The sequence below is a fragment of the Acinonyx jubatus genome, chromosome A2 (assembly GCF_027475565.1).
Source record: "Acinonyx jubatus isolate Ajub_Pintada_27869175 chromosome A2, VMU_Ajub_asm_v1.0, whole genome shotgun sequence".
Classification (NCBI taxonomy): Eukaryota; Metazoa; Chordata; class Mammalia; order Carnivora; family Felidae; genus Acinonyx; species Acinonyx jubatus.
The window spans coordinates 86,778,197-86,794,096 of record NC_069383.1 but is presented as its reverse complement, the minus strand read 5'-3'; the positions used below and the strand labels follow the sequence as shown (position 1 = coordinate 86,794,096).

The following is a 15,900-nucleotide window of genomic DNA, read 5'->3' as shown; positions in this document are numbered from 1 at the left end:
ATATATAAAAAGAAGCATACATTTATATATTAACATCTGGATATGGATATAGGTGTTCATTGGTTAGATTTAACAGCAAGATGGATTTTATTAAAAGTTTTCAAGGGTGCCTGGGTGGTTAGGTTCTGACTTCCGCTCAGGTCACAATCTCATGGTTCGTGGGTTCAAACCCCGCGTTGGGCTCTGTGCTGACAGCTCAGAGCCTGGAGCCTGCTTCAGATTCTGTGTCTCCCTCCCTCTGTGCCCCTCCCTGGCTCACACTCTCTCTCTCAAAAATAAATAAACATTAAATTTTTTTTTAAGTTTTCATATTAGCACCAGAGCTAGTCCTGGACAAAATATGAATGAATCTGTGGGGCTCAGATTTCTGAAATTTTTTACTGACCCATCCCTGTCTTGATTTTCATGCAAGGAGGAAATATATAGTATCTTAGACAATAACTCTTAAGGAGTTTGGGAAAATGACTCGTGTTTAATACTAATCCCTATACCAGACAATCAATGTGTTTTTCTATATTTAAATTTAGTTATTTTACAATTACATAGCATTTTGAAATTCTGTATTTATACTTTATATTTTATATGTGTCATTAAAATCTATTCAAGGATATCATTTTTAGAGTATTCCTCTTATAATCTCATGTTTGTACTTTAACAAAGAGACAGAATTTTTCTTTATATGTTCACCACCAACCCATTTTAAGTTTTAACATCTTATTTGGCATTTTACAACTGAACTTTGTTTTATTGAAGAAAAATATTATTGAAGACTCTGTAGGTTCAGTTCTTACAAATTAAATTATTTTAAACATACTGTATAACAGAGAGCTATTTTGTAGCTTGAAGATTTAGAAGTTTGTTCTTTTAAAACACTGAGTCACAAAAGTGACATAACTTTCCATAATATAACATAAGTAGCCATGCAGATAGACCAACCAAAAGTACTTCTTCTGAGAGACACTGAGAGAATCTAAAACCAGAGAAGAGCCAGGGTGCCTGGGTGGCTCAGTCGGTTAAGTGTCCAACTTCAGCTCAGGGTTCCTGGGTTCAAGCCCCATATCAGGCTCTATGCTGACAGCTCAGAGCCTGGAGCCTGCTTCAGATTCTGTCTCCCTCTCTCTCTGCCCCTCCACTGTTCATGCTCTGTCTCTCTGTCTCTCTTTCTCTCTCTCAAAAATAAATAAAACATTAAAAACGTTTTTTTAATAAAAATAAAAAAATTAAACCAGAGAAAAGCCAACTTGGGTAAAATGAGAGACATAACATCCAGGGAGAATGTCAGGAATGGTGTGTGGGAAATGGGACCTGGTGAGATTTCCTCCAGTACAAGGAAGAGGGAATTCATAATGGTGCCAAACTAGCTGAAACAACAATTTAAAATAATGGAAATTACTTTTTCCAAATAATATCATTGTCAATCTGGAAATTATTCAGCATTCAGTAAAGTGACTGAAGTACTGTATAGACAAGCAGAAGTTCAATAGCTTTTTCAGATTTCATAAATATTCAGTTTTGATTTATGGGAATTTTTCTTTAGGACCAGACTGTTTCACCACACTATCAAAGAGTTCTATGACACTAAAAATGGTTGGGAAATTTTGAGTTGGAAGATATCAGAAAAAGACCCCGTTCATGGTGGCAAATACATAAATATAAGGACTAATTTTAACAAACAATACTAAGCATCTGTGTAAAGAAGACTACAAAATTTCCTTCAGAGATATAATAGAAGACAAATAAGTGGAAAATAATATAACATCTCTAGATAGGTAAACTAAAGATTGTGATATGCAGATACTTCTTAATTTATGTTTCATGCAATTCCAATCAAAATCTTAGTGGAATTTGGAGGTGGGGAAGGACTTTGTATCTAGACATATAAACTGGCAAAAATAGCTTAAGCTTTGAGGAAAAAAGAGGAATGCCCCACATGATATTAAAACACACTGTATAAACCTAAGGTATTTGAATGGTGCATGGATAGATAGAAACAGTGAACCAAATAGATCACCCAGAAATTGGCTCAGATGTGTGTAAAATCTTGTATATTAAAAAAAAAATAAAAGACACATCAACTATCAATGAGAAAGAAGTGGTTATTCAAACAAGCAGTGTTAGAAAAAAATGGGTAGGCTCTAGGGGAAAATTATCTATTAGATCATTACCCTACCCCATCAAAAACTGTTAAAGACTGGTTAAAGATTTAAACATTTAAGTTACTTTCTGATCTTAGAAAGAGATGTAAACTTCCTAAACACAAATTCAGTGGAAGAATTAACAGCGGAAAGGGCTACTTATGTAGAAATATACTACGTGCGAATGTGTAACTACATACACATGTAACACATACCTGTCAAAGAAAACAAAGAAGTTAAAGAGAAGAAAGACTGAGAAAATATTTGCAACCAATATGAGAAACAGAGGATTGATGTTACTGTAAAGATTATCGAAAACACCAGTAAGATCCCAATTTTAAAAAATGGGTGAAAGAAATCAGTAGATGTTACAAAAGAGAAAACACAGAGGTTTAATTAAATATGAATAATAGCCAATGTTTGTTGCAATAAAAAAGATATCATTTTTCATCAGTCCAGTGGTCATTTTTTAATGATAACACCAGTGCTATTTCCACATGGGAGCAGCAAGACAGGTCATTCTGCAAACCGTATGACTCTTCCAGGAAGAAATTTGGAAAAATCAGGAGCCTTAAACATGACTAGTTTATTCAACCTGGTAATTTCATGTCTAGGAATTATTTGTAAATCTTTCTAAACCTTTCTAAATTATTTCTAAAGAAATAAACCGAGTCATAGCTGTACACATAAAGGTTTTCAACACAGAATTATTTATAACAGAGAGAAGTAAAATAAACAATAGTATGTCTGTGTCATGAAAATATATAGACAATAAAATGATCTTAAAAAATAACTATACTGACATGAGGATGTGCATATGACATAATATGAAATTTCAAACTGTAGGATGCTGAATTATACATATATTTCACCTATAGGAAAGATTACATGCTTTAATGATACATCAAGATGTTAGCACAAGTCAACCCCATGCAGAAGATTATGGGTGATTTTCTGTTTCATTTGTTTTTATTTAAAAAAAAATGTTTCTTCTTAATGTTTATTCATTTTTGAGAGAGAGAGAGAGAGAATGAGAGCAAGCCGGGGAGGGGGCAGAGAGAGAGAGAGGGAGACACAGAATCCAAAGCAGGCTCCAGGCTCCAAACTTCCAGCACAGAGCCCGACGTGGGGCTCAAATCCACGAACCATGAGATCGTGACCTGAGCCAAAGTCCAACGCTTAATCAACTGAGCCACACAGGCACCCCATCATTTTTAATGCATAGTAAAATGAAATGGTTTGGAAAAAATTGTAATGCTATTTTAATGTAATAATATACAGAGGAACAGTTTTTTCAAGGTATTTCTTAAAAATGTTATGCCGTTGTCATGGTAATCAAAAGGTTCAGTAAATCAGACTTAGTAGAAATATCTGCCTCAAAAAGTTACAATTCCAAATGGAATAAACATGGCCAGGACTAAACGGACTTACAACTTTAAACCTCTTGATCTGATCTGTCTAAACTTAAAAAATATATATCAAGAGATCAGGGGCGCCTGCGTGGCTCAGTCGGTTAAGCATCGGACTTCAGCTCAGGTCATGATCTCACGGTTTGTGTATTCGAGCCCGCATCGGGCTCTATGCTAACAGCTCAGAGCCTGGAGCCTGCTTTGGATTCTGTGTCTCCCTCTGTGTCTGCCCCTCCCCTGTTCTGTCTCTCCCTGTCTCTCAAAAAAAAAATTAATATATATATGTTATATATATAACATATATATAATATATATATTATATATATTATATATATATTATATATAATATATATTATATATAATATATATATTATATAATATATATATAATATATATAATATATATATTATATATATATATATATCAAGAGATCAAACAAAACTAAACTTTCTCTTGTTGCTACTCTTGTTATTTAAACAGCTGCTAAGAAGAAAAACAGCCTTTCCTTTCCCAGCTGTAAATGATTTCCTTTTATGCAGATTCGTCTACCTGGAACTTCCAGCTGCCGCTAAGACCTCTTGCACAAGATTCCGCTGGTGGCAGCCTGTGTTCTCAGGGGAAGGCTACGATCAGTGGGCAGTCGATGACATCATCATTCTGTCAGAGAAACAAAAGCAGGTCATCCCCATTGTGAACCCGACTTTACCCCAGGTATCTTTCCTATGCCTGAACTCCAAGAAGACAGGATTGTAAAAATAGATGGGATTACAAAATTCCTCACTTCCCCCAAAGATTGATTGCTTGACCCTGGAATATAAGCTTTATAAGTAACATAAGTTTTCTGTGTTTGTAGTTACTTTTTTACACTTAATCGTTTTATTTTCTCTCTATGCTACTACTTCACAGATTATTTAGATATTTTTAAAAAATGGCTAGGAAGTCTGGCCAAGACATCAAGCAAAATTATTAATGTGTTTATAAAATTAGATATACAGTGGCAAAATATTTTCAGTGGTTAAATCATCAGGAAAAAGGGCTTATGGCATTAAAGAAATAATAATTTAGAGATTCTGCTGTTTTCCTAGCAATACAAATCGTACATGGCCCTGCATGTCATAAACTGAAAATTCCTTTCTTGTTTTCAAAGCTATCAAATTGCCTTTCTGTGTTGTCTGTATTGTTTCTAATAGAACTTTTATGAGAAGCCAGCTTTTGATTATCCTATGAATCAAATGAGTGTGTGGTTGATGTTGGCCAATGAAGGAATGGTTAAAAATGAAACTTTCTGCTCTGCCACACCATCAGCCATGGTATTTGGAAAATCAGATGGGGATCGCTTTGCAGTAACTCGAGATTTGACTCTGAAACCTGGATATGTTCTACAGTTTAAGGTATTTATGCACAGACTTCTTCCCAGGGCAGGTAAAAGAGCAAACCGTCTCCCAGACTTATAAGTGACATCGAAAGAACACAAATTTTTCAAACTCTCTTGAAGAAGGGACTCACTTGAACAAAGGTTCAGCATTCTTAGAATGGCAAAGCTCTTTATTTAGCTTTACCCACAATGAAAAAAACTGGTCAGGTTGAAAACTGACCTTTAGATTTTCTATCTGATTATGACTTAATGAATCCCATGCTTCTGAAGGGTAAGAGGGTTCTCTTTTTCAATTTGCTAATGCTTTGGGGATTTATGAGTTATTTTGCGTTTTTACTATAGGATTTTCAAACAACTTCCCTTCCTTTGATTCAGTAAATTTATACCTTAATGATCACTGCTTTCTTAAAACCTTGCTGTTTTTCAGCACTGTGATAACATGTCTACACATATAGGAGTACCTGGGTGGCTCGGTCAGTTAGGCGTCCAACTCTTGGTTTCAGCTCAGGTCCTGCTCTCCCAGTTTGTGAGATTGAGCCCTGTGTCAGGCTCTGCACTGACAGCGTGGAGCCTGCTTGGGATTCTCTCTGTATACTGTCTCTGCTTCTCCCCGAATAGGGCTCGCTCTCTCTTACTCTCTGTCTCTCAAAATAAATAAATAAACATAAAAAAAAAAAACCACCAAGAACATGTCAACATGTATAGCAAGTATTTACTCTGACAAGCTCTTTTTTCAGAAGCCTAATCAAAATTTCATTTTGTTTATAATAAAATCCCACTGGTGAATTCTGGGGTCGAAAGTAATGCAGTTTTAATGAGCTAGCACAACTACATGGTCCTTACGTAACGGCAGGATGCAGATGGTAAATAATTTACAAATGGAATTATTCAAGAGATCAGATGTTTATAGGCAGCTCTTCAAATATGATTTCCACAGGTCTGTAAACAAGAAAGTTAGTCATAAATAAAATGATTAGTGAAATATTATTCTTCTCTGTTTAGAGTTTGATGCTAAACTACAGTGGAAAAACCACTAACAGCAGTATACGACTCTATATTAATGTGTTGGTACTGCCTAAAAATGGTAACAAAATAATGGCAATAGCAAAATAGCAAAATAATACCTTGCTGGAATACTATGCTCTTTCTCACTTGACACCTTCATTAATCACAAAATCACAATACTGTAGGTGTTAAAATCTGCAAGATGGCATTCTGGTGTTTAAAAAATCTAAATCAGGGGGTGCCTGGGTGACTCAGTCAGTTAAGCATCCAACTATGGCTCTGGTCATGATCTTGTGGTTGGTAGGTTCAAGCCCTGCATCAGGCTCTGTGCTGACAGCTCAGAGCCTCGAGCCTGCTTCGGGTTCTGTGTCTCCCTCTCTCTCGGCTCCTCCCCCACTCATGCTCTGTCTCTGTATCTCTCTCTCTCTCTCTCTCAAAAATAAACACTTTAAAAAATTACAAATAAAATAAAATTAAAAATCTAAATCAAGAAAACATTATTAAATGTTTCAAGTACTTAAACAACCGGCAAGAATGCACAATGCCTAAGATAATCTCAATTCTCAAATGACACCAGCAGAAGACTTTGGATTGTTGCTATTAATTGATAATAGATATGTAATATGGGTCATTTGGGGATTGATGATTAATGTATATTTGGAATCTGTGACAAGAACTTGGTGTCATTTGTACAAAGTGCTGGTACATTTTTGTAATGCATGCCATTTGTCAAACACTAGTTGTTAAGAATATAGACATGAAAAATATGGCCCTGGCCCTCAAGGAACTCAGAAATTAGGAAGTGAGCCAGAAGAGAGAACAGTAATTCTCACAAGAGTGTTGTAGTAGAAATAGGCTCTGGGTGGTATGAGAGTACCTGGCATATTGCCTGGCGTGTGGCAGATGCTCCAAAAACATCTGTCAGTTGGAAGGATGGATGGATGGATGGATGGATGGATGGATGGATGGATGGATGCATGGATGAATGGATGGATGGAAAGATGGATGGATAGACGGATGGACGGATGGATGGATGGAAGGATGGATGGATGGATAGATGGATGGATAGATGGATAAGTTGAAATGAAAGGTCTCTGGAAATACAGACTTAGCCAGATGAACAATGGAAGGGGAAGAATTCCAGTTAGAGGGAACAGAATGTGCAAATATACAAAAATAAATGAAAGTGCAAATTAGAAATGAAAATTTGGAAACTCTTAGGATGTGTGCCACAAAGTTGAGAGAGAAAGTTGATCCTCGTTACCTTTATATGGTACATTAAGCCACTTGGACATTAATCCAAGAGCAGTGAGTCATGGAAGGGTTTTAATACATTAAGTGCAAGAATCAGACCCGTTTTAGAAAGATCCTTCCAGCAACAGTATAGGTGTCGACTTAACAAGAGGAGAAACTGTAATCAACAAGTGCATTTATTCATTTATTCAACAAATATTTGTAAAGCCTCTACTATATACCAGACTCTGTTTTATGCTATGAGCATAAATAGGAATAGAGAGTGTGGACTCCAGTGGTGTGGGGTAGTTATCATTTTATAAGGCGTTGTCAGGTTCCCTCACTAATAAAATGACTTTTAAGCTGAGACCTACAAAAGTTAAAAGGGTGAGTTATGCAGCTTTCTGGGAAAGACCATTCCAGGCACAAGGTACAAAAAGTACAAAGGCCTGGCATCAGGAGTGTGCTTGCAAGAGTTCAGAAAATCACAAGGATGCCATTGTGACTAGAGCAAAGAGAGCGAGAACAGGGAGACACATAGAAAAAAGGAGGTCAGACTTGGACTTCTGCTCTGAATAAAATGGCTAGCAGAAGAGACATACTCTGACTCAGGCTTTTAAAGAATCTGGTGACTGTGCTGGGAGTACAGTGGCAGAGGCAAAGGTGGAGACAGAAAGACCAGCTGGGCAGCTATTGCAATGATCCAGGTAAAAGATGAGGACTGTGTAAGAGTGGAGGAGGCGGGGAGAAGTACTCAGATTGTTGACTATATTCTGAGTAAAGAAAGGATGCTAGAGCAGTCATCAAAGTATGAAATGAGACCAGATTAAAGCACTGTGTGAGATTATAAAAATAAGTAGATGATCTGCGAGATGTGAAAGGGGAAGAGTCAACAGGTTTTGGTGACCTGTTGGATGATAGAATGGATTTTAGAATGACTCCCACATTCCTGGCTCCAGTCATTGAAACTGGAGATACAGGAAGATTTGTTTTAGGGTATGGATGATGAGGGCAGACCTGGGCCTGCGGAATTGGGGATGCCTGTGGACTACTCACATGGAAATACATGGGAAGCAGTTATGGACCTTTCCAGACAGCTGGAGAGAGAGGCCCAGTCTGGGAGTTGTAGGTATTTAGAAGGAATTTGAAATTATGATGTGAACGACTTATTAAGGAGCATGTATAGAGTACAAAGATAAGAAAGCCAAGAATTGAATTCTAGAAAACATTAACAGTTAAGAAGCAGACTAAATGGTCAATTTAAAAAGGCATAGACTTGTCAGGCCTGAAAGTGCCGTCAACTTTCCTACTTTAGAAACAATGATGGCCATAATGAAAAGCTAACTGTGTGTGCCCTTTGTAATTACCATCAACTCTTACCAACCAAAAGCTAATGCTTACTAATGCGCAACGAAAGGAATTTGTGCTAAAAGAGTTTAATCATGCATCTGAGATTGTCAAGTCTTTGCTTATATTATTGACATTGAATTATATAAACTTGGATAAATGTATCACAATAAAATTCCTACTAGCCCAATTATAAAGTCTTCTGAGAGATGCTTTCTAGCTGTGAGTATGGGAATAAGGAAAATATAGAATCTTCTTTTGAAAGACTGGATCCAACTACCAATAGTCACAAGTATGAACTGGTTGACCTCTTGATGTCTGGACCAGTATTATGCCTGTGACCCTACCTTTTCTTCATCCTTTATTCTTCAGTCATGATCATGTTCCTTTGAGTGCTTACTTCAGTTTTTTTATACAGTTTGACTACTCTTATCTCTAGGCTTATACATTAAAGCTCTATGGTGGCTCCCACCAACAACCTAAATAAGATATGAATAGATCATTCATGTAAGATGGTATGTAATTAAATAGGGGCGCCTGGGTGGCTCAGTTGGTAAGCATCTAACTCTTGATTTTGGCTTAGGTCATGATCTCATGGTTTATGAGTTTGAGCCCTGCTCAGGATTCTCTCTCCATCTCTCTCTGCCCCTCCTCACTCTCACTTTCTCTCCCTCTCTCTCTCAAAATAAATAAATAAACTTAAAAAAAAAGATGGCAGGGGCACCCGGGTGGCTCAGTCATTTAAGCGTCTGACTTCAGCTCACATCATGATTTCTCGGTTCGTGGGTTCAAGCCCTGCATTGGGCTCTGTGCTGACAGCTCAGAGCCTGGAGCCTGCTTCGGATTCTGTGTCTCCCTCTCTCTCCACCCCTCCCCTGCTCATGCTCTATCTCTCTCTGTCTCTCAAAATTAAATAAATGTTTAAAAATTTTTTAATAAAAAAATTAAAAATTAAAACAAATGAAAAAAAGATGGCATATAACCAAATAAATATCAAGAAAAGAGATTGACATTTATAATTACCAAAAAATATAAACTAAAACAGTAATAAAATTATTTGTACATATACTAATTTAGAAAGAAACTGTTTTAAACCTAAATAACATTCAGAGCTGTGGTAAAACTGATTCATTTGAACCCAGCTGATTAAAAATGAACACATACAAATAAAAAAATTTAAAGTGTTTCTGCATTTTGATTCAGTAATACTATTTCTAGGAATTTATCTGGTGACAACAGATCAACTAAGGAACAAACATATATTCTTTGCAATGCTGCATATAATAATAAAACAATATGTTAAATAGAAAGTAAAAGGAAAGTTTTATTTATTTATTTATTTAATGTTTATTTTTGAGAGAGAGACAGAGCATGAGTGGGGGAGGAGCAGAGAGAGAGGAAGACACAGAATCTGAAGTAGGTTCCAGGCTCCAAGCTATCAGCACAGAGCCCCACACAGGGCTCGACCCCACGAACCACGAGATCATGACCTGAGCTGAAGTTGGTTGCTTACCTGAGGCGCCCCACAAAAGTTTAGGAAGTGTGATGACTTCAACAATAACCAAAATGTATGCCTCTTTATAAAGATTAGAAGAGAAAACAGGAAAAAAAAATACCCATGCTAGGGCATTGGGATTTAAGTTGCTTTATTTATTTTTCTTTTTTTTTAAATACTATTAATCCTGTGATGACATTCCTCTACATGAGTGGACAGGACAATAACGGTTTTATTTCTACATTATTTTTGCTTATTTGATGCAGTGGCAAAAACTTAGCTCTTTTCATCTAAGTTAGCAATGATTTCTTACTGAGCTTTGGCAAGAAAATGGAGTAAAGATGTTTGTTCCAATGAAAGCAGAAGGATGGCACTCACTTCAGGTAACCTTCATGTCCTGAGGAGGATAGCTCTTTATCTTCTGCTTCCCTCTGTTTATATAGGCCTGGGATCAGAGAAGAAAACCATTTCTTGGCTTCCATGATTTTGTCTATGGCTCCAACCTCAGAGATACTATCCTTCTGTTTTCCTGCCTATAATCCCAAGAAATCCACAAAATGGCAACTGGTCCAGCTTTTCTTAAAAAACGCCCATTGCTCACCTAAAGATTTCTAGAACCTACAGAAGGGTCTTGTTTGGAATTGACCTGAATGTCTTATCATTGTCAATAAAAGACAGACTCAGTAGAAAGGGCCCTGGCTGCTGCAGCACCTAATGTATTAAATGATAACTTGAAATGAAGACCTTTTATAATTCTGTCTTTCCTTTGGACAGCTAAACATAGGATGTGCCAATCAATTCAGCAGTGCTGCTCCAGTTCTTCTTCAGTATTCTCATGATGCTGGAATGTCCTGGTTTCTGGTGAAAGAAGGCTGTTACCCAGCGTCTGTGGGCAAAGGATGTGAAGGAAACTCCCGAGAACTAAGTGAGCCCACCGTGTATCACACAGGGGACTTTGAGGAATGGACGAGAATCACCATTGTTATTCCCAGGTCTCTTGCATCCAGGTACAGTGACCATTCTTATTATGTGCCCTAGGCGTTATTTCTTGGAAGCATATATTTATCTCAATATCATCATTTCAATAACCTACAAGAATTCATATAGTCTAGCCATATCTGTTCACAAAATAAGGAAAAGAGCCCTGGGGCAAAGTTCCCAAAGCCCAGGTGTGTGTTGAGGTGCACATGCACCCATGCATGCTTGTGAAACAGATTTACTCATTCATTCATTCATTCATTCATTCATTCATTTATCCAACAAATATTTATTGAGCACCATTCTGGGCACTGGGACAGCAGTGAACAAAAGATGTTTAAAGTCCAAGGGAGTCATAAGGCATTATTATATCAGACTTTGACTTTATATAGATTTTTGGTAATTTAATACCTACCTGTGTGGGCAATTTGAGATATCTTGTAATATAAAAGATCCCTTTAGGGACTCCTGGGTGGCTCAGTCAGTTAAGCATCCTACTTCAGCTCAGGTCATGATCTCATGGTCCGTGAGTTCGAGCCCTGTGTCAGGCTCTGTGCTGACAGCTCAGAGCCTGGAGACTGCTTCGGATTCTGTGTGTCTCTCTCTCTTCCCTTCCCCTGATCACACACTGTCTCTCTGTCTCTCTCAAAAATAAATACATATTAAAAAAGATTTTTAAAAATTCCTTTAAATAACTATAAAAATAATACAAAGATTAAATATCAATTGACAGAGAAATGAGATAAATGGATTAAAAGAACTTGAAGGGATTAGTTTCATTAATAGGGCAATAAATTTAACTCTTAGTTTTCTGGCAGCTAGGACAAAGGGGAAAAATATATAGTCATTTAGTTCTCATGTTTATATAAAAAGAAAAAATTCATTCTGATTTTTAAGAAAAGGATAACATTTTTTTCCATGCTTAGTATTCTAAAATAGATTTATAGCATGTATATGTATCCTTATGCCAGGTAAAGTAGATATCAGTATTTTTAACTCTATCATTTTATGAAAGATAAACATTCTTCAAGCAGACACTTCTTAATTGAATCCCAGGATGTAGCATTAAATCGTGACTAAGTCAAGGCATTTCTGCAGAGCTGAGATGATATACATCTATCTACTCGTATAGCTTTCTGGTTGTGACTTCATATACACTTGGAATATTCATTAGTGCCATTCAGCAATATTTCCAGCTTGCTTGCTTCCTTCCTAGGATATGGTAGGATTATATTTTCCCCGCATCTTTAAAAGTTTGATGTGGTCTAATAAAATGTGAATGGAAATCAAATGTGTGGTTTTTAAGAGCCCATGTGGATTTTGTCATGTTCTATGCTTTATGAAAGCATGTTTTGAGATGTAGTTTACATCAGTCTGGGTCCCTTAATGTCTACAACAAGCAGACTTCCTTGCCAGCCTACACTGGGCATACAGCAGAAGCAAGAAATAACTTTTGTTGAGTTAAGCCACTGAGATTGGGGATTGTTGGTCACCACAACATAGCTTACCTGCTCCAGACTGATAACAGTGGTAAAAGCATAGCAGTCGATAGGAGTGGTCTATTCATAAAGTTCTTGGAGACCATTCTGTCTGTGACAACTTTCACCTAATTGATCACCAAACTTATTGTTCCTCATCTAGCTAGAGAAGCTGGTTATGTTCTTCTGCCTCCATCAGTACTTAGGTATGCATCTTAAAAAATTACACCACAGACTTTGGTAGACAATCTTCCTATGTAGGGAAACAATTTTAGTCAAGGATGTACAAGTTTCTGGGTTAATCTCTTAAACTTTGAAGCATAATCTTTAAACCAACTTTCCCAAGAAAGTTTGTCAGTCAGTGTATCTAAGTCAACTAATAATTTTTTTTGCCTTTATGCCAGTGTTCTTTGTAGTATATTAAAGAGAGAAGATTTGATGTATAGGTAACAAAGTTGATGAGTTGGCCTTCTTCAGCAAAATTTAAGAATTTGACTTACATTCTGTTTTAGTTAGGCTACAGGCCCAGCTACTGTAACAGAACAAATACAAATGCTTTACAAGGCTTAAACAAGGTAGAAGTCCATTCTTTCTCATATAGCAGTCCAAAGGTGATCAGTTCAAAGCTGACAGGGTGGTTCTGCCACTCTGAGCACAAGAGTCTCATCTCCAGATCCAAGGCAGCTGTTCTAGATCTTGTCATCTCTTAACCAGTAGAAGGAAAAAGGAGTCAAGGATGCATGGATACATTACTTTCTTATTTTTAAAAAAATTTTTTTTAATGTTTGTTTATTTTTGAGACAGAGAGAGAGCATGAGCAGAGGAGAAGTAGAGAGAGGGGGACACAGAATCTGAAGCAGCCTCCAGGCTCTGAGCTGTCAGCATGGGGCTCGAACTCACAAGCTGTCAGATCATGACCTGAGCCGAAGTCGGGAGCTTAACCGACTGAGCCACCCAGGCGCCCCATACATTACTTTCTTAAAAAAACCATCCTACTCCTTGTTTATATTCTTGAGTATAGCCTAAGATAATATATGTACAGTTATCTGTCAACCTGTCTCTCCAAAACTTAATAGCTTAAAGCAACAATGATTTACTTCCTCATGGTTTTGTAGAATTATCTGGGTTGTTCTGCTGCTCTCTCTGGGCTCCATCATGTAGCTGCATTTGATTGGTGAGTTGGTTAGTGTTTGGGCTCAGCAAGACCTTTCTCTCTATGTTGTCTTCATCCCAGTGTTTTTTACAGTTAGGTGGTTCCAGAGTTCCAAGAGAACGAAAGTAAAAACTGCAGGACTATCTTACTTGCCACATCCAATTGATCAGCGCAAGTTACGAGGCCAGTCTAGATTCAGAACGTGGGAAAACAGACTCCTCTTTCTGATAGCAAGTGCAGAAAAGTCACTTTATAGAGGAACATGTACACAAGGAAGTGTGATTCATTGGGGGTGTTATTGTAACAATCTACCATAGTGTGTTACTAGTCCCAGTGACTCACATCTCTTCCAACAGCCAAATGTATTCACTCTCCTCCCAAGACCCCCCAAATATCATTCCATCACAGTATCAGTCACTAGTTGCTGATCTTGTGATCTCTATCAGGTCAGGGTATGGCCATGGATCCCCGTAAATGGCTCCTCTCAATCTAGAGACCTGTGAACTAAAAAGACAGTTATCAGCATCCAACATACAATGGCGAGACACTGACAGGATAACTACAATAGACACTTCCACTCAAAAAAATAATAATAATCATAAGGAAGGAATGGGAATCACATAGCAGCCACTGGCTAATAGGAATTCTGAAATCCAGCAAGATACTTGTTATTAGGACTCCCTCCTCCATAAGCAAGGTCTAGGACAAGAAAGTGGCCTTGATTAAGTTCTGTTCCTTAGGAGTAATTCCTTAATCTGTTGTTCTTCTCAGCTGTTGGTTCTACTCTGTAGGCTTCAACCTCTGAGGTATCTTTCCTTTGACATGAAAATTTATCTGTGTTTGTATCTTAATAGCCATCTCATCCTGCTTTCTGCCCATCAGAAGTTGGGCATGTAACAGTGTAGCCCTGTAGTCCTCACTACCAGCTGCCTGCCTCCCCCCCTCCCCAGCTATCCTTTTCTGAAACATTGGCTCAACCACAGCTCTTCCAAATATATAGTGTAGCATGCTGTGAAGCTGGGGAACATCGAGTGGTGTATATTTGCTGCAGTGACTAGCAAGCATATCCAGGTGTTGTAAGATATCACTATGAAAGCAGTGGTAAAGCCACATATGAGAAATAAAAGAAGGTTTTCCTCAATATCACAAAGTGAGCCAATATTTTGAAGCTCCCAACATACCAATATTTTTTTTGGACCTCAGCTGTTGGAAGAAGAAATATTCTTCATTAGAGTCCAGCTTCCTGGCTAATTTGAATACCATCCAGCTTGCTGGTTGATGGCATGTTGGTGACAAAGAGCTCTCTACTGAAGAATAGTAAATATATTTCCACTTTAAGAGCTGTTGTTTCTTCTGCAATATGTTAAACTCTGCTATCTCCAAATGCAGTGTTGGAAAGCTGAGAATTTGAAGTGTGAAAATTGTTAAAATTGGGAGCTATTTTGCCACGAGGCAACATGCTTATAATAGTTACTAGAACATTGCTCTTTCACAAATAATCGTAACCTGATTTTCTCAAAGGAGCATTTTGTCTTCATATTCATTCTCTTGGTTCTTGCCTACAAAGGAGACATGTTGGTGACAGTAGCTACATGCCGGTATACCCCTGACCCACGGCAGTGTCCCCAACCATACAGTCTGTCATGTCATGCAGCCTTCTGTAGGTTCCCTATGCAGAATGCAAAATGTTAATATTTTGAGGGCGGGAAGAAGTGCCAGAAACACAATTGCCTACTATTCTGCAGAATGTCTCCTCCACTGCCACCATCACCTGTGAACCTCTGCACATGACCAGCAGATGCACAGGAAGCTTCTTGGTTTGAAAGGCTGATGTACATCTGAAATGTGGTGGCAGAAGAAGGTGGTATAGAAATTGATTCTCCTGTTCACCCAGGCATCCTCTGAACAAAAGTAATTGGGAAAGGAGACAGAGATAGAGTCTTCTACTGTTTCCTTATCTGGGAAAGCAAAACCTCTGGAAGGTTTTGTTCAAGATTTGAATGGTCAAGCCACACTATGGTTTATTTCTAGTAAAGTGACATAAAAACTGAACTGTGTCAGGGGCGCCTGGGTGGTTCAGTCGGTTGAGCATCCGACTTCGGCTCAGGTCATGATCTCACAGTTTGTGGGTTCAAGCCCCGCATCAGGCTCTGTGCTGACAGCTTGCTGAGAGCCTGCAGCCTGCTTCAGATTCTGTGTCTCCTTCTCTCTCTCTCTGCCCCTCCACCACTCATGCTCTGTCTCTCTCTGTCTCTCAAAAATAAATAAATGTTAAAAAAAATTTAAAAAAAA

At 37.8% G+C, this 15,900-nt stretch overlaps 1 protein-coding gene across 3 annotated transcripts in view; it reads left to right on the top strand.

Moving 5' to 3' along the window:
* Positions 1 to 15,900, top strand: part of RELN (reelin) — a 579,194-nt gene that overhangs the window by 458,310 nt on the left and 104,984 nt on the right. For all 3 annotated transcript variants that reach the window (XM_053218590.1, XM_027071727.2, XM_027071724.2), the window contains 3 exons: positions 4,084 to 4,255; positions 4,735 to 4,935; positions 10,774 to 11,006. In XM_053218590.1, the coding sequence (XP_053074565.1) occupies positions 4,084 to 4,255; positions 4,735 to 4,935; positions 10,774 to 11,006 (606 nt within the window). The remainder of the gene's footprint in view (positions 1 to 4,083; positions 4,256 to 4,734; positions 4,936 to 10,773; positions 11,007 to 15,900) is intronic.